At 47.6% G+C, this 22475-nt stretch overlaps 1 protein-coding gene across 2 annotated transcripts in view; it reads right to left on the bottom strand.

Moving 5' to 3' along the window:
• The window catches only part of ZNF830 (zinc finger protein 830), a 545853-nt gene that overhangs the window by 436965 nt on the left and 86413 nt on the right, over nucleotides 1-22475 (bottom strand). For both annotated transcript variants that reach the window (XM_063922745.1, XM_063922746.1), the window contains exon 3: nucleotides 16329-16452. In XM_063922745.1, coding sequence (XP_063778815.1) covers nucleotides 16329-16452 — 124 coding nt within the window. The remainder of the gene's footprint in view (nucleotides 1-16328; nucleotides 16453-22475) is intronic.

Consider the following 22475-nt stretch of genomic DNA (forward strand, 5'->3'; position numbering starts at 1 on the left):
TCACCGTTCAGACACCAGTACATTCCTGCTGGCACTGGTGTGCATAACATATTCAGCAACCTAATACTCCTGTTGAAATTTTGTGGGAATATGGAGCATACCCCTCAAAATACTTTGCAACAGGTGGTCGATCAGGTGCAGGTCCTGACTCGACAATTTAATGATTTGTCCATTAAAATGCACACCTCGCAGGCCGCTGGCGGAGCTCCCGCAGCAGCAGTCCCTTCAGGGGTTAAGGAGCCGAAAGTAAATCTCCCGGATCGTTTTTCTGGAGATCGCTCGCAGTTCTTTTGTTTCAAGGAGAGCTGCAAGCTATATTTCCAGCTTAGGCCTCAGTCTTCTGGGTCGGAGATTCAGCGGGTGGGCATAGTGATTTCCTTGCTACAAGGAGACCCACAGGTCTGGGCATATGGGTTGCAGCCTGACTGACCGTCGCTTAAAAGTGTTGATGCTTTTTTTACGGCACTGGGCATGTTGTATGATGACCCTGACAAGACGGCCTCAGCCGAGGCTCAGATTTCGATCCTTAAGCAAGGGCGAAGGCCAGTTGAGGTTTATTGTACGGAGTTTCGGAGGTTGGCCCATGATACCCAGTGGAATGACCCAGCCCTGAGACACCAGTACCGAAGAGGTCTTTCTAACCAGTTAAAAGACCAACTGGTACAATATCCCTTGCCTGATAGCTTGGATCAGCTCATGCAGTTATCCATTCGGGTGGATAGACGGCTGAGAGAGCGCAGGCTTGAAAGGGAGACCGAGGTTTCCTTCTTTCCCAAGGGAACCTCAGACTCTGAGGAATTTTCTGAGGAGCCTATGCAGATTGGGGCTACCCGCCTCTCCTCACGTGAGAAGACGCGGAGGAGACAGCAGGGGTTATGTTTGTACTGTGGGAATAAAGGTCATGTGGTAGTATCATGCCCAGAAAAGCCGGAAAACTTCAGGGCCTGAGGGTGATGGGAAATATCCTGTCAGGCCAGAAGTCAGAATTTCCCAAGAAGACTTTTATCATTCCGGTGACCTTGAAGATCCTCGGTCAAACTGTAAAGACTGAGGCCTTTGTGGACAGTGGGGCCGACGGGGTTTTTATGGACCGCCAATTCGCCCTGAAACACTCTGTTCCCTTAGTACCCTTGGCATCGGAAATTGAGATTTGTGGGTTAAACGGGGAACCATTATCCCAGGGTAAAATTACCTCTTGCACTAGCCAGATTTCTTTGTCTATTGGAGCCACACACTCTGAAAAATTGTCCTTTTATGTGACTGTCTGTACTTTTGCCCCATTGGTGTTGGGGTTACCCTGGTTAAGGGCCCACAATCCTCAATTTGACTGGGTCTCTGGGGAGATTCTTAGTTGGGGTACTGATTGTTTCAGGAGTTGCTTGAGCCTTCCAGTCAGGCTTTCTCAGCTAAGTTTGCCAGAATTGCCAGGATGTTATGCAGATTTTGCGGACGTGTTCTCCAAAAGAGTTGCAGAGGTTCTACCTCCCCATCGCCCCTATGACTGTGCCATTGATTTGTTGCCGAATGCTAAGCTTCCCAAGAGCAGGTTGTACTCCCTGTCACGTCCTGAGACTCAGGCTATGGCAGAGTACATTCAGGAGAACTTGGCTAAGGGATTTATCAGACCTTCACAGTCTCCAGTTGGGTCGGGGTTCTTCTTCGTGGGTAAAAAGGACGGTTCGTTGCGACCCTGCATCGACTTCAGGGATTTAAACCGTATCACGATTAAAAACTCATACCCACTGCCTTTCATTTCGGTCTTGTTTGACCAGCTTCTTACTGCCACCATTTTTTCTAAGTTTGACCTACGCGGTGCGTACAATCTAATCCGAATAAGAGAGGGGGATGAATGGAAGACTGCCTTTAATACCCACTCAGGGCATTATGAATATTTGGTGATGCCTTTTGGGCTCTGTAATGCCCCGGCAGTCTTCCAGGACTTCATAAACAATGTGCTCAGGGAATATTTGGATAGATTCTTAGTTGTATACTTAGATGACATCCTAATCTTCTCCCATTCCCTGGAGGAACATCGGAAGCATGTACGCTTAGTCCTCCAGAAACTCAGAGACCACCGGCTTGGGGCGAAGCTGGAGAAGTGTGAATTTGAAGTTCAGCAAATCGCATTTCTAGGATATATTATCTCCCCAGAAGGCTTCCAAATGGAGGGTTCCAAAAGGTACAGGCAGTCCTGGATTGGGTGCAGCCCACTAGTTTGAAGGCGCTTCAGCGTTTTCTGGGCTTTGCGAATTTTTATAGACGATTTATCGCTGGATTTTCGTCTATAGTGGCGCTCTTGGTGGCACTCACTAAGAAAGGGGCGGATGTTGCTCACTGGTCTTGTGAGGCCAAAGCGGCTTTTGACCGTCTCAAAAGGGCATTTGTCTCGGCCAAGGTGCTGCGACACCCAGATCCAGAGCGTCCTTTTGTGGTGGAGGTGGATGCCTCGGAGATGGGTATTGGGGCAGTGCCCTCTCAGATGGGGGTGTCTGATAATCGCCTTCATCCCTGTGCTTTCTTTTCCCGTAAATTTTCGCCTGCCGAGATGAATTAGGACGTGGGTAACCGGGAATTGTTGGCTATTAAGGATGCACTCGAGGAGTGGAGACACTGGCTTGAGGGGGCTAAGTTTGTGGTCTCAATTCTCACCGACCATAAGAATTTGGCATATTTAGAGTCAGCGAAGCGCCTCAATGCTAGGCAGGCACGATGGGCTTTGTTTTTTGCTCGCTTTAATTTTTTGATAACATATCGCCATGGGTCAAAAAACATCAAGGCTGATGCGCTCTCGCAGAGTTTTGCTCCAATCCAGGAGACCACCGAGGAGCCATTGTCCATTGTGTCCCCATCATGTATTAAAGTGGGCATTACCCAGGACCTCTGGTCATTAGTCCTTAGAGCACAGGAGCAGGCTCCTCCAGACCTTCCGGTAGGTCTTTTGTTTGTGCCTCCTAGGCTAAGACAGCGAGTGTTCCTGGAATTCCATGCAAAGAAGTCGGCAGGTCACCCGGGTATTGCCAGAACTCGGGAGTTGCTATCTAGGGCGGTGTGGTGGCCCTCGGTGGCTAGGGATGAGGATCAGTGGGTTCGGGCATGTGACATCTGTGCCCGAAATAAGACTCATAGAGGGGTTCCTGTTGGCCCATTACATCCACTCTCTATTCCATCTAAGCCATGGACCCACATTTCAATGGATTTTGTGGTGGACTTGCCCAAATCCTCGGGGATGACAGCCATCTGGGTTGTCGTTGACAGGTTTTCGAAGATGGCGCACTTCGTTCCATTGGTTGGGCTGACATCGGCCAGACGCCTGTCTGAATTATTTATGCTGCATGTTGTGCGCCTCCACGGGTTGCCACTTGATGTGGTCTCTGACCGCGGATCCCAGTTTGTGGCCAAATTCTGGAGGGCATTTTGTTCCGATCTCCAGATTTCTGTCAGCTTGTCATCAGGCTACCATCCGCAGTCTAATGGGCAGACTGAAAGGGTGAACCAGTCCTTGGAGCAGTTCCTCAGGTGTTATGTCTCCAAGTGTCAGACTGACTGGGTTGCTCATCTGTCCATGGCGGAGACTGCCTATAACAAAGCGGCTCACTCTGCTACAGGGATCTCTCCCTTCCTTTGTGTGTATGGGCATCATCCTAAGGCCAATTCTTTTGACCCCCTGGACTCCACGCCTGGTGGTTCCTCTGTGGTTTCGGTCCTTAGAGGTATTTGGAGGAAAGTGAAGAAAGCCCTTGTGTCTGTGTCATTAGTGACCAAAAGGGTTTTTGATAAGCGGAAAAGACCCTGCAGCTTCAAATTAGGGGACTTCGTCTGGTTGTCTACCAAGAATTTGAAGTTGAGACAGCCATCTCATAAGTTAGGCCCCCGGTTCATCGGTCCTTATAAGATCACTAGGGTTATCAATCCGGTGGCATTTCAGTTAGATCTACCCCGTTCTTTGGGTATCAATAAAACATTTCATTGTTCCCTTTTAAAACGGGCGATTAGTAATCCTTCTTCCAGTGGAAGACCTTCCCCTCTTCTGATACGTGGCCAGAGGGAGTTTGTTGTTGAAAGGATTCTTGACTCCAAGATGGTTCGGGGTCGGCTGTCATTGTTGGTGCACTGGAAGGGGTATGGCCCGGAGGAGCGGTCGTGGGTGCGCAGTTGTGATCTTCATGCCCCCAGACTGATACGCTCTTTCTTCTCGCAGTTCCCCGATAAACCCGGTGGTAGGGGTTCTTTGACCCCTCGTCAGAGGGGGGGTACTGTTAGGGTCTCCTGCTCTGTGCTGCCACGTCGTCATGGCAACCGGGAGACAAGTGCTAGCGGAGTAACCTGAGCGTAGCTGATACTCCGGTTCGGGTCTTTTGCTGTGCAGTGGTTACAGGCTCTGTGCACGGCAGGGGATCCGGTGCTGGTTTTTGTGCTCACAGTCTGTGAGGACTGAGTGGGGCGTGGACAGCACCTGCTATATAAACCCTCTTCTCAGGTTAGGCAGATGCTGCTGAATCTTTGTTGGTTAGTCAGTACCTGAAAGCTAGCTAGTACTGTGTAAACTTTGTATTTGTTTGTTGCTTACTGCAAATAGGCCTTGGGATTTGGTATTACACTCTGCCAATCCAGACCTAGCAGTAAGACTGAAGTCAGTCGTTTAACCTGCTGGGGTTCTTTTGCTACTCTGTGAACCTAGCAAGTTTGCGGCTGTATTCTCAGACTTGCCTGCCAAAATCCTCTCTCACTGTGCAAGGTGTTCAGGTGTCAGTTTAGTGGCAGTAAGCTGAACCAGTGCACTGCAAGTGAGGACTAGGATTGTGGAGACTCTCCTTGTGTCTATTATTCCATCTCTGACCAAGGAGTTTACTGCCACACCCGTTGGTAACCCTTTAGGGTTTTGCTGTTGCCCTTAGCAACAGCATTTTGGGTTCTCTACGTATTAAATCACTACATCTTGCTTCTTTCCATCTGAGCATTCCTAATATTAGGGAGACACCCAGTTTCTTAGCCTTTGGGCTTCTCTGTTCACTTTGTGTTTATTTTGTTACCCTATCACCTTCTGTGTATGTAATGTCATATTCCCCAGTCTGTCTGTGAGTTCAATTGTTTTGCATTCCTCACCGTTCAGACACCAGTACATTCCTGCTGGCACTGGTGTGCATAACACTATGTTTACAACACTGCGTCCCACAGTTACTGGAACGCAGCGCCTACCTCCGCTATAGGACGATGCCCTCCACGGAGTGCCTTTTGACTTCCTCTTTCTGTGGAACGCACGAGGGAGGTGACTAGCCGTCCGGGGATCACGTGATCGGGGACGGTCACGTGACCGGGCGGGAATATACAAACAAACCTACATTCGGTGTTCATTGGCTGCAAATTGACACGTGACCGGAGATGATCATGTGATATAGAATTCAGAGTGTATTTCTCTATTTTTTACATATTTCTGCTTCTCGTTTTTAATAATAAAGATAGGAATAAGTATTGTTGTATAAGGGACTGTCTTCTGTTGTTACTGAATTTTGATTTTGGTTATGTTAGATTTATTGACACAACAGCTGTTTCCAACTGCTCCCTAATTTTCAGGGTATATATAATGTGCCAGCCAGAGACTGGGTATATGCTCCTGAGGAAGCTGGTAGTGATCAGACCAGCGAAACGCGTTGAGCCACATCTTGCAGGACCATTGGCATTGGATTCATTTCAACAGATTCCCTGGTAATTTATGGACTCTTTGCATCCACAGGATAAAAAAATCCAACACAAGCTCATCACAGACCCGGATTTTTCCCTGCTGCCATCTGGATCTTATCTGCACAAGCTACCTAGGGGGACTTTTCCTTCGGAAGCAAGTCTGGTAACTAACTGTGTCATCTAATGACTTGTGAGCAATGTGGAAATAGAGCCCTAGCCAGAAGCCGTGGACACTATATCCAATAAACAAAAATAAGTGGCACCCTGCATTTTCAGATATATGAATTTTAGCAGTTGCTATATCTATACCATTTTCCTTTGAGGGATGGGAGTATTTTAATTTATTTGAACATTCATAAAAAAGTAAGTGTTACATTTTATACATTGTTATTTATTATTTGACCAACAGCCGGCGCCAGTATAACCTTCCCATATTCCTTATACAAACAAACCCTTGTATCAGGAACAGCAGGTTCTTCAGACATATTTAAAACATCTTTAATAGCCACAATCATGTACTGAATGCTCTTAACCAATTTTGGATGTAAACTGGCCTCACTATAGTCGACACTGTAGTCAGAATCCGTGTCGGTATCAGTATCAGCTATTTGGGTAAATGAACGCTTTTGAGACCCTGTGGGGATCTGTACCTGAGATAAGGCGTCCTCCATGGATTTTCTCCACATTTGTGTCTGAGAATCAGATTTATCCAGCCTTTTAAGCAATAACGCCACATTTGCATTCAATGTACTCAACATATTCACCCAATCAGCAGTCGGCGGTGCTGACAGAGTCACTCCCAAATCGTTCTCTGCGCCCCTAGTAACTTCCTCTGGGGAGGAGCACTCAGCCTCAGACATGTCGACACCGTACCGACACACACACACTGGCTACAGGAGACAGACCCACAGGGAAGCCTGTTAGAGAAAACACAGAGGGAGTATACCAGCTCACCCACCGTTTTGCTCCCTGTACTTGATAAGGAGAGTGGAGGTCCGGGCCAGCGTCTCTGCAATGTCTGTGCAAAGAGAAAATGGCACTGATAAGCTGTGAGGGCTAAGCCACGCCCCCTCCCGGCGCGCTGTAGTCCCGCTCAATTTCAAATATTTATACTGGCGGGGGGTTAGATTTAGTGCTTATAATATGTCTTTCTGCCAGTTTTATAGCCTCATTAACATGCTGCCCAGGGCGCCCCCGCTGCGCCCTGCACCCTGTGAGTGCCGTTGTAAGTATGTGTGGGAGCATGGGGCGCAGCGCGACTGCTGCGCTGTACCTAGTTACCAAAATCTTCTGCCGTCACTGAAGTCTTCTTTCTTCTGTATACTCACCCGGCTTCTTTCTTCTGGCTTCTGTGAGGGGGTTGACGGCGCGGCTCCGGGAACAAGCAGCTAGGCGCACCAAGTGATCGAACCCTCTGGAGCTAATGGTGTCCAGTAGCCTAAGAAGCAGAGCATTTAACTGAGAAGAAGTAGGTCTGACTTCTCTCCCCTCACTCCCACGAAGCCTGTAGCAAACAGGTCTTCCTGAAAATAAAAAACCTAACAGAAAGTCTTTTCAGAGAAACTCAGGAGAGCTCCCCTAGTGCGTGTCCAGTCTCTCTGGGCACAGAATCTAACTGAGGTCTGGAGGAGGGGCATAGAGGGAGGAGCCAGTTCACACCCATTCAAATTCTTATAGTGTGCCCATGTCTCCTGCGGATCCCATCTATACCCCATGGTCCTTTTGGAGTCCCCAGCATCCTATAGGACGTAAGAGAAAAATATATATGTTTTAACTTTTTCATTATATAGTCTATTCTTGACATTTCTAAGAGTGCACCCACAAAAGAGTCTTCTTTCTCTCCCAATAAATTGGCATCTTAAATAGGCCATTGCAAAAGATCTGGCTGGGCGCATGCTCAGAACGTCACTGCAATGGCTGCTGGGTAGGCAAGTGTCACCAGAACCTCTAGCTAGCACTGTCCGGAAGCATTCTTTCTGCGGCAACGCGCAGGGACACCAGCGGTGAGCTCATATAACTGACCGCCAACTCACCTCTTGACCGCCAGAGATCCATGTAGCTTCTCCCATCGGACCCCCACACTAAAATCGCGGCTCAGAGGCACATTTATTGTGCTTAAACAAATGAGGTAAGCCTTTAAAGAATTAAAGAAACCTCCTTTGACTGTCTTCAGGGAGACAGGGAAAAACAAAACAAAACAAAAAAAAACGAAACAAACAACCACCACCACCACCACCATCCCAGGGAATGGGATGATATTTTAAGTAATGGCTGCCATGAAACTGAACAGTGTCAAAGTCGAAAAATATCATAATGCATATGCCTTGTACTAACCCCATGCACATGCCCGCTGCTCGTGCACTCGGTCCGCCGTGCGTGCACATATCCGCAAGTTGCGTAGGATCGCTCCTGCGATCATGTGCATGATATGGGTATTTACGGCAGAGTTTGTGAGCGTGTAGCGTGTTATTAGAACATTACATATTTAACCCATATAGCGTACATTTTAGATATAGTTCCCCTAGACCATGTCAGCGAGTATTACTAGTTTAAACAGTTCCTGGACAGAGAGATTCACCTTTGCATGATAGGAAGGGTCAGATAAAGGTTGGAAGGTGATGTCTAGTATCCAGCTGTAGGGTATTTTGAGGGTAACATTCCGGTGTTAGTTAGAGAAAGATCGCTTGTTCCTGCGTATAGTTATGTGCAAAAGTAGATTATGAACATTAACTGTATTTACTGTAAATTACATATGCGGAGGGAATCCAGAGGATACCACCCACAAGAGCAGTTGGGAAAGACATCGCCCACCTTTTCACATCCACCTATGACCTTTACTGTAATGTGGAGACATAGCTCTGTGTCCAATGAACAATGAGATTACAGTGACCATTGTATTGTGTATGCATGTTGTGTATAAAAGAACCATTGTTGCCTGGCCGGTCAGAAGACTCTGAACACTATCTACCTGATGAGCGGAGGAACGGATTCGGGTTGCGCTTGCGAATATTCTCACGTACGTACATTCTCTGAAGCCATTATTCTGTTTAGATTTACTTGTTAGCCTGTAGTGTATAAAATAAGAATTTACTCAACGGTAATTCTATTTTTCGTAGTCCGTAGTGGATGCTGGGGACTCCGTAAGGACCATGGGGAATAGACGGGCTCCGCAGAAGACTGGGCACTCTAAAAGAAAGATTATGTACTATCTGGTGTGCACTGGCTCCTCCCTCTATGCCCCTCCTCCAGACCTCAGTTAGGGAAACTGTGCCCGGAAGAGCTGACACTACAAGGAAAGGATTTGGAATCCAGGGTAAGACTCATACCAGCCACACCAATCACACCGTACAACTTGTGATAACCTTACCCAGTTAACAGTATGAACAACAACTGAGCCTCAATCAACGGATGGCTCATAACAATAACCCTTTAGTAAGCAATAACTATATACACGTATTGCAGAAGAAGTCCGCACTTGGGACGGGCGCCCAGCATCCACTACGGACTACGATAAATAGAATTACCGGTGAGTAAATTCTTATTTTCTCTGACGTCCTAGTGGATGCTGGGGACTCCGTAAGGACCATGGGGATTATACCAAAGCTCCCAAACGGGCGGGAGAGTGCGGATGACTCTGGAGCACCGAATGAGCAAACTCAAGGTCCTCCTCAGCCAGGGTATCAAACTTGTAGAACTTAGCAAATGTGTTTGAACCCGACCAAGTAGCTGCTCGGCAAAGCTGTAAAGCCGAGACCCCTCGGGCAGCCGCCCAAGAAGAGCCCACCTTCCTCGTGGAATGGGCTTTCACTGATCTAGGATGCGGCAGTCCAGCCGCAGAATGTGCAAGCTGAATCGTACTACAGATCCAGCGAGCAATCGTCTGCTTCGAAGCAGGAGCACCCAGCTTGTTGGGTGCATACAGGATAAACAGCGAGTCAGTTTTCCTGACACTAGCTGTCCTGGAAACATACATTTTCAGGGCCCTGACTACGTCCAACAACTTGGAATCCTCCAAGTCTTTAGTAGCCGCAGGCACCACAATAGGTTGGTTCAAATGAAACGATGATACCACCTTAGGGAGAAATTGGGGACGAGTCCTCAATTCTGCCCTGTCCATATGGAAGATCAGATAGGGGCTTTTACATGACAAAGCCGCCAATTCTGACACACGCCTAGCCGAAGCTAAGGCCAATAGCATGACCACTTTCCACGTGAGATATTTTAGCTCCACGGTCTTAAGTGGCTCAAACCAGTGTGATTTCAGGAAATCCAACACAACGTTAAGATCCCAAGGTGCCACTGGTGGCACAAAAGGAGGCTGAATATGCAGCACTCCCTTTACAAACGTCTGAACCTCAGGCAGTGAAGCCAGTTCTTTTTGAAAGAAAATGTATAGGGCCAAGATCTGAACCTTTATGGACCCTAATTTGAGGCCCATAGTCACACCTGACTGTAGGAAATGCAGAAAACGACCAAACTGGAATTCCTCTGTAGGGGCCTTCCTGGCCTCACACCAAGCAACATATTTCCGCCATATGCGGTGATAATGCTTTGCTGTCACATCCTTCCTAGCTCTTATCAGCGTAGGACTTACTTCATCCGGTATACCCTTTTCCGCTAGGATCCGGCGTTCAACCGCCATGCCGTCAAACGCAGCCGCGGTAAGTCTTGAAACAGACAGGGTCCCTGTTGCAACAGGTCCCGTCTGAGAGGCAGAGGCCATGGGTCCTCTGTGATCAACTCTTGTAGCTCTGGGTACCAAGTCCGTCTTGGCCAATCCGGAACAATGAGTATTGTTCGCACTCCTCTTTTTCTTACTATTCTCAGCCCATTGGGTATGAGAGGAAGGAGGAGGAACACCCACGGTGTTACTAGTGCGTCCACAGCTATTGCCTGAGCGATCCTTGACCTGGCGCAATATTTTTTTAGCTTTTTGTTTAGGCGGGACGCCATCATGTCCACCTGTAGCGGTTCCCACCGATTTACAATCTGCTCGAAAACTTCTTGATGAAGTCCCCACTCTCCTGGGTGGAGGTTGTGCCTGCTGAGGAAGTCTGCCTCCCAGTTGTCCACTCCCGGAATGAACACCGCTGACAGTGCTTGCAGGTGATTCTCCGCCCAACGCAGAATTCTTGTGGCTTCCGCCATTGCCACCCTGCTTCTTGTGCCGCCCTGGCGGTTTACATGGGCGACTGCCGTGATGTTGTCTGACTGAATCAGCACTGGTTGGTCTCGAAGCAGGGGCTCCGCTTGACTCAAGGCATTGTATATGGCCCTAATTCCAGTATGTTTATGTGCAGACAAGTCTCCTGACTTGACCACAGGCCCTGGAAGTTTCTTCCTTGAGTGACTGCCCCCCATCCGCGGAGGCTTGCATCCGTGGTCACCAGGACCCAATCCTGTATGCCGAACCCGCAGCCCTGAAGAAAATGAGCACTCTGCAGCCACCACAGAAGAGACACCCTGGCCCTCGGGGACAGGGTGATCAGCCGATGCATCTGTAGATGCGATCCGGACCACTTGTCCAACAGATCCCACTGAAAGATCCTGGCATGGAACCTGACGAAGGGAATGGCTTCATATGATGCCACCATCTTTCCCAGTACTCGCTTGCAGTGGTGCACCGATACCTGTTTTGGTTTCAGGAGGTCTCTGACCAGAGTCACTAACTCCTGAGCCTTTTCCTCCGGGAGAAACACCTTCTTATGTTCTGTGTCCAGAATCATACCCGGGAAGGGCAGACGCGTCGTAGGACACAGCTGCGACTTTGGAATATTCAGAATCCAGCCGTGCCGTAGCAACACTTCCTGAGAGTATGCTACGCTGATCAACAACTGCTCCCTGGACCTCGCCTTTATGAGGAGATCGTCCAAGTACGGGATAACTAACTCCTTGCTTCCGAAGGAGTACCATCATTTCCGCCATTACCTTGGTAAAAACTCTCGGTGCCGTGGACAGACCAAACGGCAACGTCTGGAATTGGAAATGACAGTCCTGTACCACAAACCTGAGGTACTCCTGGTGAGGTGGATAAATGGGGACATGCAAGTACGCATCCTTGATGTCCAGAGATACCATAAAATCCCCCGCTTCCAGGCTCGCAATGACCGCTCTGAGCGATTCCATTTTGAACTTGAACTTCTTCATGTAAATGTTCAAGGATTTTAAATTTAGAATGGGTCTTACCGAACCGTCCGGTTTCGGTACAACGAACAGTGTGGAATAGTAACCCTTTCCCTGCTGAAGGGGGGGTACCATTATTATCACTTGCTGGAGGTACAGCTTGAGACTGGCAAGGCAGATTTTAGGTAACGCTGAGGGGGGGGGTCACCTCGAACTCCAGCTTGTATCCCTGCGATACAGTCTGTATAGCCCAAGGATCCACTGATTGCTGAAATGTCGGAGACGCGCCCCCACCGCTCCTGGCTCCGCCAGTGGAGCCCCAGCGTCATGCGGTGGACTTAGAGGAAGCCGGGGAGGACTTTTGTTCCTGGGAACTGGCTGCATGGTGCAGCTTCTTTCCTCTACCCCTGCCTCTAGCAAGAAAGGACGCCCCTCTGACTTTCTTGCTTTTTTGAGAACGAAAGGACTGCATTTGGTAACACGGTGCTTTCTTAGGCTGTGAGGAAACCTGTGGCAAGAAAGTTGACTTTCCAGCTGTTGCTGTGGATACGAGGTCCGAGAGACCGTCCCCAAACAACTCCTCACCCTTATAAGGCAAAACCTCCATGTGTTTTTTAGAGTCGGCATCCCCTCTCCATTGCCGAGTCCATAAGACCCTCCTGGCATAAATGGACATTGCATTTATTCTAGAGCCCAGCAGGCAAATGTCCCTCTGGGCATCCCGCATATACAAGACAACGTCTTTAATATGGCCAAGGGTTAGCAATACGGTATCCCTGTCCAGGGTATCTAACCCCTCCGACAGAGTATCTGTCTATGCTGCTACAGCACTGCACATCCAGGCTGAAGCAATAGCCGGTCTCAGTAGAGTACCAGAGTGTGCATACACTGACTTCAGGATACCTTCCTGCTTCCTATCCGCAGGCTCTTTTAAGGCGGCCGTATCCTGAAACGGCAAGTCCACCCTCTTAGATAAGCGCGTCAGGGCCTTGTCTACCCTAGGGGTGGATTCCCAACGTAACCTATCCGTTGGCGGGAAAGGGTACATTAGTATTCTTTTGGGAATCACCACTTTCTTATCAGGGGAAGACCACACTTCTTCACATAACTCATTTAATTCATGTGACGGGGGAAAAGTCACTGGCTGCTTTTTCTCCCCAAACATACAGTGTATTTACCCCTCTTGTCAGGGACAGGGTCAACCTCTGAAATGTGTAATACATTTTTCATTGCAATAATCATGTATCGGATGGCCTTGGTCATTTTAGGCTGTAATTGTGCCTCATCATCGTCGACACTGGAGTCGGACTCCGTGTCGGCATCCGTGAGATAGTGGGCGTTTTTGAGACCCTGCCGGCCTCTGAGGCGCCTGGGCAGGCCCGGGTTGAGAGCCCGGCTGTCCCCCGGCAGCAACATCATCAAACCTTTTGTGTAAGGAGTTTACATTGTCATTTAACACCTTCCACATATCCATCCAATCAGGAGTCGGCACCGATGGTGGCGACACCACATTTATCTACCCTTGCTCCGCCTCCACGTAACCCTCCTCATCAAACATGTCGACACAGCCGTACCGACACACAGCACACACACAGGGAATGATCAGACTGAGGACAGGACCCCACAAGGTCTTTGGGGAGACAGAGAAAGAGTATGCCAGCACACACCACAGCGCTATATAACTCAGGGATAAACACAAGAAGTGATTTCCCAATAGCTGCTTAATAAACCCCTTTTGTGCCTAAATTTATGTGCCCCCCCCCCCCCTCTCTTTTTACCCTTCTAGCTTCCAGGAGACTGCAGGGGAGAGCCTGGGGAGCGTCCTTCCAGCGGAGCTGTGAAGAAAAATGGCGCTGGTGTGCTGAGGAAGAAGGCCCCGCCCCCTCAGCGGCGGGCTTCTCCCGCTGTCTGTGACAGGAAAATGGCGGGGGATTTTACACATATACAGTGCCAGACTGTATTATGTGTAGATTTATGCCAAAGGTACTGTAATTGCTGCCCAGGGCGCCCCCCCCAGCGCCCTGCACCCTACAGTGACCTGAGTGTGTGGTGTGCAGTAGGAGCAATGGCGCACAGCTGCGGTGCCGTGCTCTACCTTAAATGAAGACGGGAGTCTTCAGCCGCCGATTTGACCGTCTTCCAGCTTCTGATCTTCTGGCTCTGCGAGGGGGACGGCGGCGCGGCTCCGGGGACGTACGATCGAGGACAGCTGCCTGTGTTCGAACCCTCTGGAGCTAATGGTGTCCAGTAGCCTTAGAAGCGCAACCTAGCTGTGAACAGGTACGTTTGCTTCTCTCCCCTCGGTCCCATGTAGCAGTGAGTCTCTTGCCAGCAGAAGCTCACTGAAAATAAAAAACCTAACAAATACTTTCTTTAACTAGCAGGCTCAGGAGAGCCCACTAGGAGCACCCAGCTCTGGCCGGGCACAGATTCTGAGGTCTGGAGGAGGGGCATAGAGGGAGGAGCCAGTGCAGACCAGATAGTACCTAATCTTTCTTTTAGAGTGCCCAGTCTCCTGCGGAGCCCGTGTATTCCCCATGGTCCTTACGGAGTCCCCAGCATCCACTAGGACGTCAGAGAAATTGTATTATTTTATCTTTTGGAATCAATCCACGGTGGCCTTAGAACCCTGTGGTTTCAACTACAAACAGCGTTGTGTTTTCACTTTGCTGCATGGGCTTTAAACTAGATTTATCTGTATAAGGTGTATAGCATTGATAAGGTGTACGCACTGCAGGTACTTTGTGTCGCCAGCGCTACGTAAGGTTTAAAGGTATAACATAATTACAGTACTTTACTGTTAAGGGTTTAAAGAGTAAGCATATTATTACATTGTATCATTAACAAGGTTTAAAGGTTATCCATTGTGTGTGCGCTCGCTGTGTGTACTCCATACACTCAGCGCAGCGTGCGTACGCCAAATGCATAGCACGTGCAGGACTCTGTACGCATATAGCGTACAAAGTACGTAGCACGTGCACGTAGTCTAGCGGCCATAGCGGCTCAACGGTAAAAGTGTATTTAGAGGTATAGCTTTGCGGTCTAAGATAATACCGACATTATCAACAGAATCAATCCTGCGGCTGAGGGAAAAATCATACACACCTTGAATATGCCCCTATGAAGGCCAATGTTATCGGTTATTCAAGTCACAGCCAATATTCACAGCCAATTTATAAGGTATGGGTCTTTTACATCCTGCAAGAACATGTACTTTTGAATACGAAGGTCTATTGCAAGTTTAATAGAGTGCATCTTGCAACCCAGATGACTGAGGCACTTTGCTCATTTAAAACAATTTTCATTTGAGACATGGACCCTGATCACGCAAACGATTGGTGTATAATCACTTATTTTAATCAATTAAAATAAAGGTAAGACACAATAATCCTGTATGGACAGAAATAACCTTCTAAAGGGGGTATACTATTAGCAATGTTAATTTTTCATCCGGCAAAAAACATAAATAAAACCAACAAATGAAAATTATACCCCCTTTTTTTTTTTAGCCGAAAAATGTCCCATTTTCAGGCGATAACACATGGGATCCAGGACAAGTTCCTGGACCCAGGTGTTATCGCAGCTCTGAGGGCTGGTCATCGGGATTATGCTTTGCCTGCCTAATCCCAGATAAATGCCCGCATCGGAGAATAAATGCAGACATTGGGGTTAATAGGGTAGACCCCAGCAAATCCAATTAGCAGTGGTAAATTAACAGTACTAATTGGATATCCCACAAAGTGTTAAAAATACATTTGACAGCGGGAATCAACATCAGACCTTGCTACCAGTCCATCCCGCTTTGAGCTGAGCCCCACATGCTATTACAAGCGTCAGCACCAAGTGCCAGTTCATCATTCATTTACCTCCCATGGAGTAATCCTTGATTTACAGCCGGTGGAAGAAAAGGCAACCCCCGTGGATTTACACAAACAATATCCGAGGACGCTCGGAATTGGGGGCAGGACCACACCGCTGTTTTCTACAAAGTAGGTAATCGGACACATTGTAACGTTTATTCACAACCGTTACACCTCTATTCAATCTTTAATGCTCAGTGACATTACCACTGACTGATACAAAAATACAAAACGCTGATTTTACTACAGCACAGCTTTCTAAGTGCACGGACTTTCTCACAGGGGAAGATATACTATTAACCATTGCCAATCAAAACTGCTGGCCAGCGAGTAAATTATTAACCTATATTTTATAGTTTAACCAAATCACTTTTTATGCTATATTATTCATTGATGTTATTTTAGCAGAAATTATCTAATACAATTCTTCATATATTTTATATACCGGCTTTGATTATGTTCATAAGTTAATAAGCATGAACCCATGAGCGCTGTTCTCTCTCTTTTTTTGTTCAATTGTTGTCTATAATGTAGGGGTGTATACAGCCCCTTGAGTGAAGCGAACGTGGGTTCATTTGTTTTTTTTTAATAATATTCATTTTTTGCCCAGTACAGACACAGGCGCTCCATTTATCTTTCTTTCTTTCTGTATGTAGATTTATTTACCTTTGGTCCTCTTACAATCTTTAGTCTCTAAATTTCCACTTTTCCTTTTGGTAGCTTGAGACAGTTGTGCAGAAATGGAGGGATTACTTGTGTTCACCTTTGTGCCTTTTAGATTTGCAACTTTCTTTAAAAACAAAACAAAGATTACATATCGTGAAAGGTACAATTCATTTTACCTAGGTAAAAAGTATTATTACATTTATAGCGGGCAATTCAAATTTGTGGGCGCCCATAGCTTCCATCCACAGTGACCAGCAGATATTCAATTGTTTTGGGCCCATAGCCCCGTGACTGCACTTATTGCAGATTTCTGCTTTCACCCTCCTGGGTTTCGAGTAGAAAACTGCATAAATTAGAGCAATGGAACAGCGCACACCTTAAATACAGCACATCTGCTACTTTGCATGGCAAAAGCCACTTTGTACCACTAATCCCATGCATTTTGGGAGAGAAAATTAGGCTGTTGTGACCTAGTCACACAAACAGCACCCATCATTTTAGATGGGAGCTCATAATCAAATCACCCCCAAAGTACTCAGTGTGCATACATTATTACTGTTTATCAGTGTTTATAACGGACATAAAAGATCAGTTAAAAGATGCTTATTTTTCCAAGTGAGGTATGTCAGAAAATACCAAACACGTTTCGACACGTAGACTTCATCAAGGGCCCCGTCTCTTTTATGTCTCAGTATTAAAGTGTAATTTTTACTGTGTTTTGCAAAAATCTGTGTGATTTCATCTTGTGAAATGGTTTTCAGTTTATGTCTCAATAAAATGATGTATATACAGTGCATCCATAAAGTATTCACAGCGCTTCACTTTTCCACATTTTGTCATGTTACAGCCTTATTCCAAACTGGAATAAATAAAAAAAATTCCCCCATCAAAACTCTACCCACAATACCCCATAATGAGATTTTTGCAAATGTATAAAAAAAAAAAAAAACACAAACACAACACACACACTAAGAAACCACACGTACATAATGTATTCACAGCCTTTGCTCAATACTTTGTTAATGCACCTTTAGCAGCAATTACAGCCTCAAGTCTTTTTGAATATGCCACAAGCTTGGCACACCTATCTTTGGGCAGTTTCACCCATTCCTCTTTGCAGCACCTCCCAAGCTCCATCAGGTTAGATGGGAAGCGTCGGTGCACAGCCATTTTCAGATCTCTCCAGAGATGTTCAAATTGGATTCAAGTCTGGGCTCTGGCTGGGCCACTCAAGGACATTCACAGAGTTGTCCTGAAGCCACTCCTTTGATATCTTGGCTGTGTGCTTAGGGTCGTTGTCCTGCTAAAAGATGAACGGTCACCCCAGTCCGAGGTCAAAATTGCTCTGTAGCAGGTGTTCATCCAGGATATGTCTGTACAATGCTGCATTCACCTTACCCTCTATCCTGACTATTCTCCCAGTCCCTGCAGCTGAAAAACATCCCCACAACATGAAGCTGCCACCACCATGCTTCACTGTAGGGTTGGTATTGGTCTGGTGATGAGTGGTGCCTGGTTTCTCCAAACATGATGCCTGGCATTCATGCCATAGAGTTCAATCTTGGTCTCATCAGACCAGGGAAATTGGTTTTAAATGATCGGGGCATCCTTCAGGTGCATTTTGGCAAACTCCAGATGGGCTGCCATGTGCTTTTTACTAAGGACTGGCTTCCATCTGTCCACTCTACCATACAGGCCTGATTGGTGCAGTGTCACAACTGAGGGCTGAGGCTGACCTGGGGAAGCCTCAGATGTAGGGGTTGGTGTGTAGGTGTGTAGGTGAACCGGGAAGGTAGTATTGGGTTCCTAGACATACAGGAGATTTAGCACATTTGCCCGGAGGCGTGACCACGACAACAAAGTTGTAAAAAGTAAAGTCAGTTTTATTGAACACACAGCTTTAGACACCTTGGATATGCAGTGATAAATTACAGTACTGTTCCCAGAAGCGCGGAGGTAATTAGTGCTGTGGCTTGCAGAACAGAATGTTATAGAGACCTTGCCAGAACTGGAGATGGTAAGTCCTTATGCCACAGCTAACCGCTGAGGAGAGGTATGAACTAGTACTACCCAGCAGATGGTATACAGAGGCTGGAGTAACACAGATGCACAGGTGTAGATGGTACTTGGTATAATTGCAGAGTGTGTCGGATGGATCCGGTATGAATGAAAGGTATGCAGAACTCACCCCTGTAGTTAGAGTCTGATGGTGAGCATCGATGGAAACCGTGCTTTGATGGTAGAATGGTCACAGATGCGAGTGATATGGGAATACCGCCGATAACGTTGAAATGAACTGAAGAAACTGTAGAGCACCGCTTGCAGAATACCAGCGACTCAGGAGCACTAAGGAAAGCTGGTAGGCCATGGTAAATGCGCTGTGAAGTATGGAGAGCGGTGCTGCAGGAAGGAGAAGTTGAAAATTATACCAGGACACCGCTGGAGGCGAAGCAGGACCAACGCTGTGAGCAGGAAGCCGGAGTCTGATCGTAGAGAGTAACCAGGAGCAATGCTGGAACACTGCAGAAGTCAGGCTGCACCGCAGGATGGAAACAGGTGCAGGTCTCTTATTGGAGCTGAATCACAGGAGCTGGAATACCTGGAGAAACAAGCAGTAGAATCCACAAGCAGGAGAGACATGTGTACAGGTTAGACAACCAAAGCACTGACGATTATCCAGCCCAGGAGCAGCAGATAGGTTGTAGCATGACATGTGTTGAGAAAAAACATGGCTGCGCCCATGTTTGCATTTGGATGGAAACTCTGTTTGTATATTCTATGTGGTAATCAGCAGTAATGGCGGCTGAGGCCGCAGAGGGCAGGAGACACCATTCTTTAAAACAGTGCAACTAAACGGTTAGGCTGCCGTGACAGCGCTGCAGGATCACAGGGATGAGACTTGAGGTAATGATATACAGCGCGCTGCACACAGACAGCACATATAGAATCCCGTTTTGGAACGCTGGGCCAGTCTCCGGAGACACTTGGAAGGTAAATAATGATGTCTAATTACCCGGATCGTGACAGCAGCCCCTCCTTTAGGAGTGGCCCCAGGACACTTCTTAGGCCGACAAGGAAATCTGGCTTGGAAAGCTTGGACCAACTTGGGATAATGGACATCCGATGCATTCGTCCAAGAACAATCCTCTGGCCCATAGCCCTTCCAATCAATCAGATACTGGAGGTGACCGTACCTGAAGCGCGAGTCCAGAATCTTGGCAACTTCATACTGAACACCACGTGGAGTCTGGACCTTAGGTGCAGTGGGGAGCGCAGAATGAAAACAATTCAGGACCACCGGCTTGAGGAGCGGGATATGAAATGTCCTAGGTATTTTCAGAAATGGAGGCAACTTGAGCTTATAAGAAAGTGTATTGACGACTTGTTCAACCTGGAAACTTCATGCTTGGGACTTTCAATCTGAGATTCTTGGTGGCCAGCCACACGCTGTCACCTGGTTTGAGGGCAGGAATTGCCAGACGCTTCTTGTCCTCAAACTTCTTGTACCTAGAGGAAGCTTTTAGGAGAGCTGCCCGGACATTCTTCCAGTTTTGGAGAAAACTGGCGAAGGGTGATATCAGCTGCAGGTATTGATGTTGCTGGAAGCGATTGAAACTCTGGAACCTTTGGATGGAACCTGTAGTTGGAAAAGAATGGCGTGGAAGATGATGAAGAATGATACTGGTTGTTGTGACAAAATTCGTCCCACGGAAGAAGATGACGCTAGTTGTCTTGCGAAGAGGAAAATAGGATTTTAATACCTACCGGTAAATCCTTTTCTCCTAATCCATAGATGATGCTGGGGACTCCAAAAGGACCATGGGGTATAGACGGGATCCGCAGGAGACATGGGCACACTATAAGACTTTGAATGGGTGTGAACTGGCTCCACCCTCTATGCCCCTCCTGCAGACCTCAGTTATAGGTACTGTGCCCAGGGTGACAGACATTTTGAGGAAAAATACTTTTGTTAACCAAGGGTGAGAAACATACCAGCTCACACCACAACACACCGTACAACATGGCTTTTAAGCAATACCAGTTAACAGCATGAACTAAAAACAGCAACAAGCTGAACATAACCGATACACTACCTCCGTGTAACAGTAGTAAAACCAATTAATACTACTGCAAAAAACAGTCCGCACAGGGACGGGCGCCCAGCATCCTCTACGGACTAGGAAAAAAGGATTTAACGGTAGGTATTAAAATCCTATTTTCTCTTACGTCCTAGAGGATGCTGGGGACTCCAAAATGACCATGGGGTCTATATCAAAGCTCCAGACCGGGCGGGAGAGTGCGGACGACTCTGCAGCACCGATTGAGCAAACATGAGGTCCTCATCAGCCAGGGCATCAAACTTGTAGAACTTAGCAAAAATATTTGAACCCGACCATGTAGCTGCTCGGCAAAGCTGAAGCGCCGAGACTCCTCGGGCAGCCGCCCAGGACGAGCACACCTTTCTGGTAGAATAGGCCTTCACAGATTTCGGCAACAGCAATCCAGCCATAGAATGAGCATGCCAAATCGAATTACAGATCCAGCGGGCAATAGTCTGCTTGGAAGCAGGAGCCCCAATTTTGTTTGGAGCATATAGGACAAACAGAGCCTCTGATTTCCTAATTTGAGCCGTTCTGGCGACATAAATTTTCAAAGCTCTGACTACATCAAGAGATTTTGAAACAGCCAAGGCATCTGTAGCTACAGGTACCACAATAGGTTGGTTTATGTGAAACGAAGAAACCACCAACAAGTTCTCAATTCCGTTCTATCCAAATGAAAAATCAAATAGGGGCTCTTGTGACAAAAAGCCGCCAATTCCGACACCCGTCTTGCGGACGCCAAGGCCAAAAGCATGACCACCTTCCAAGTGAGAAATTTCAACTCAACCTTTCGCAAAGGTTCAAACCAGTGGGACATAAGAAATTGCAACCCCACGTCAAGATCCCACGGTGCCACGGGTGGCACACACGGAGGATGGATGTGCAGTACTCCCTTCACAAAATTCTGAACCTCTGGAAGGGCGGCCAATTCCTTTTGAAAGAAAATAGATAAAGCCAAAATCTGCAATTTAATGGAACCTATTTCAGGCCTGCATCCACACCTGCCTGCAAAAAATGGAGGGAAACGACCCAGCTGTAAGTCCTCCGTAGGAGCCTTCTTGGCTTCACACCAAGACACATACTTTCTCCAAATACGGTGATAATGCCTCGCCGTGACCTCCTTTCTAGCCTTAAGGAGAGTGGGGATGACTTCCCCGGGAATACCCTTTCTAGCTAGGATTTGGAGTTCAACATCCACGCTGTCAAACTCAACCGCGGTAAGTCCTGGGAGACGCACGGCCCCTGCAGTAACAGATCCTCCATGAGAGGAAGAGGCCAGGGATCTTCTACGAGCAATTCCTGAAGATCCGGATACCAGGCCTTCCGTGGCCAATCTGGAACAATGAGTATCGCCTGAACCCTTGTTCTTCTTATGATCCTTATCCCTTTTGGAATGAGTGGAAGTGGAGGGAACACATATACCGACTGAAACACCCACAAAGTCACCAGGGCATCTACTGCACTGGCTTGAGGGTCCCTCGACCTGGAACAATATCTCTGAAGCTTCTTGTTGAGGCGAGACGCCGTCATATCTATTTGAGGAATTCACCAACGACTTGTCACTTCTACAAAAACCTCTTGATGAAGACCCCACTCTCCTGGATGGAGATTGTGTCTGCTGAGGAAATCTGCTTCCCAGTTGTCCACGCCCGGAAGGAAGACCGCTGACAGAGCGCTTACATGTTTTTCCGCCCAGCGGAGAACTTTTGTGGCCTCCACCATCGCCGCTCTGCTCCTTGTTACGCCCTGGCGGTTTATGTACGCCACCGCTGTTACGTTGTCCAATTGAATCAGGACAGGTAGACCTCCAAGAAAATGTTCCACTTGTAGAAGGCCATTGTAGATGGCTCTTAATTCCAGAACGTTTATGTGCAGACAAGATTCCTGGCTTGACCATTTTTCCTGGAAATTTTTTCCCTGTGTGACTGCTCCCCAGCCTCGGAGACTTGCATCCGTGGTCACCAGGACCCAATCCTGGATCCCAAACATGCGTCCCTCTAGGACAGGGCTGACCAAACCAGTCCTCGATATCTACCAACAGTTC

Source organism: Pseudophryne corroboree, chromosome 5, assembly GCF_028390025.1.
Source record: "Pseudophryne corroboree isolate aPseCor3 chromosome 5, aPseCor3.hap2, whole genome shotgun sequence".
Lineage (NCBI taxonomy): Eukaryota > Metazoa > Chordata > Amphibia > Anura > Myobatrachidae > Pseudophryne > Pseudophryne corroboree.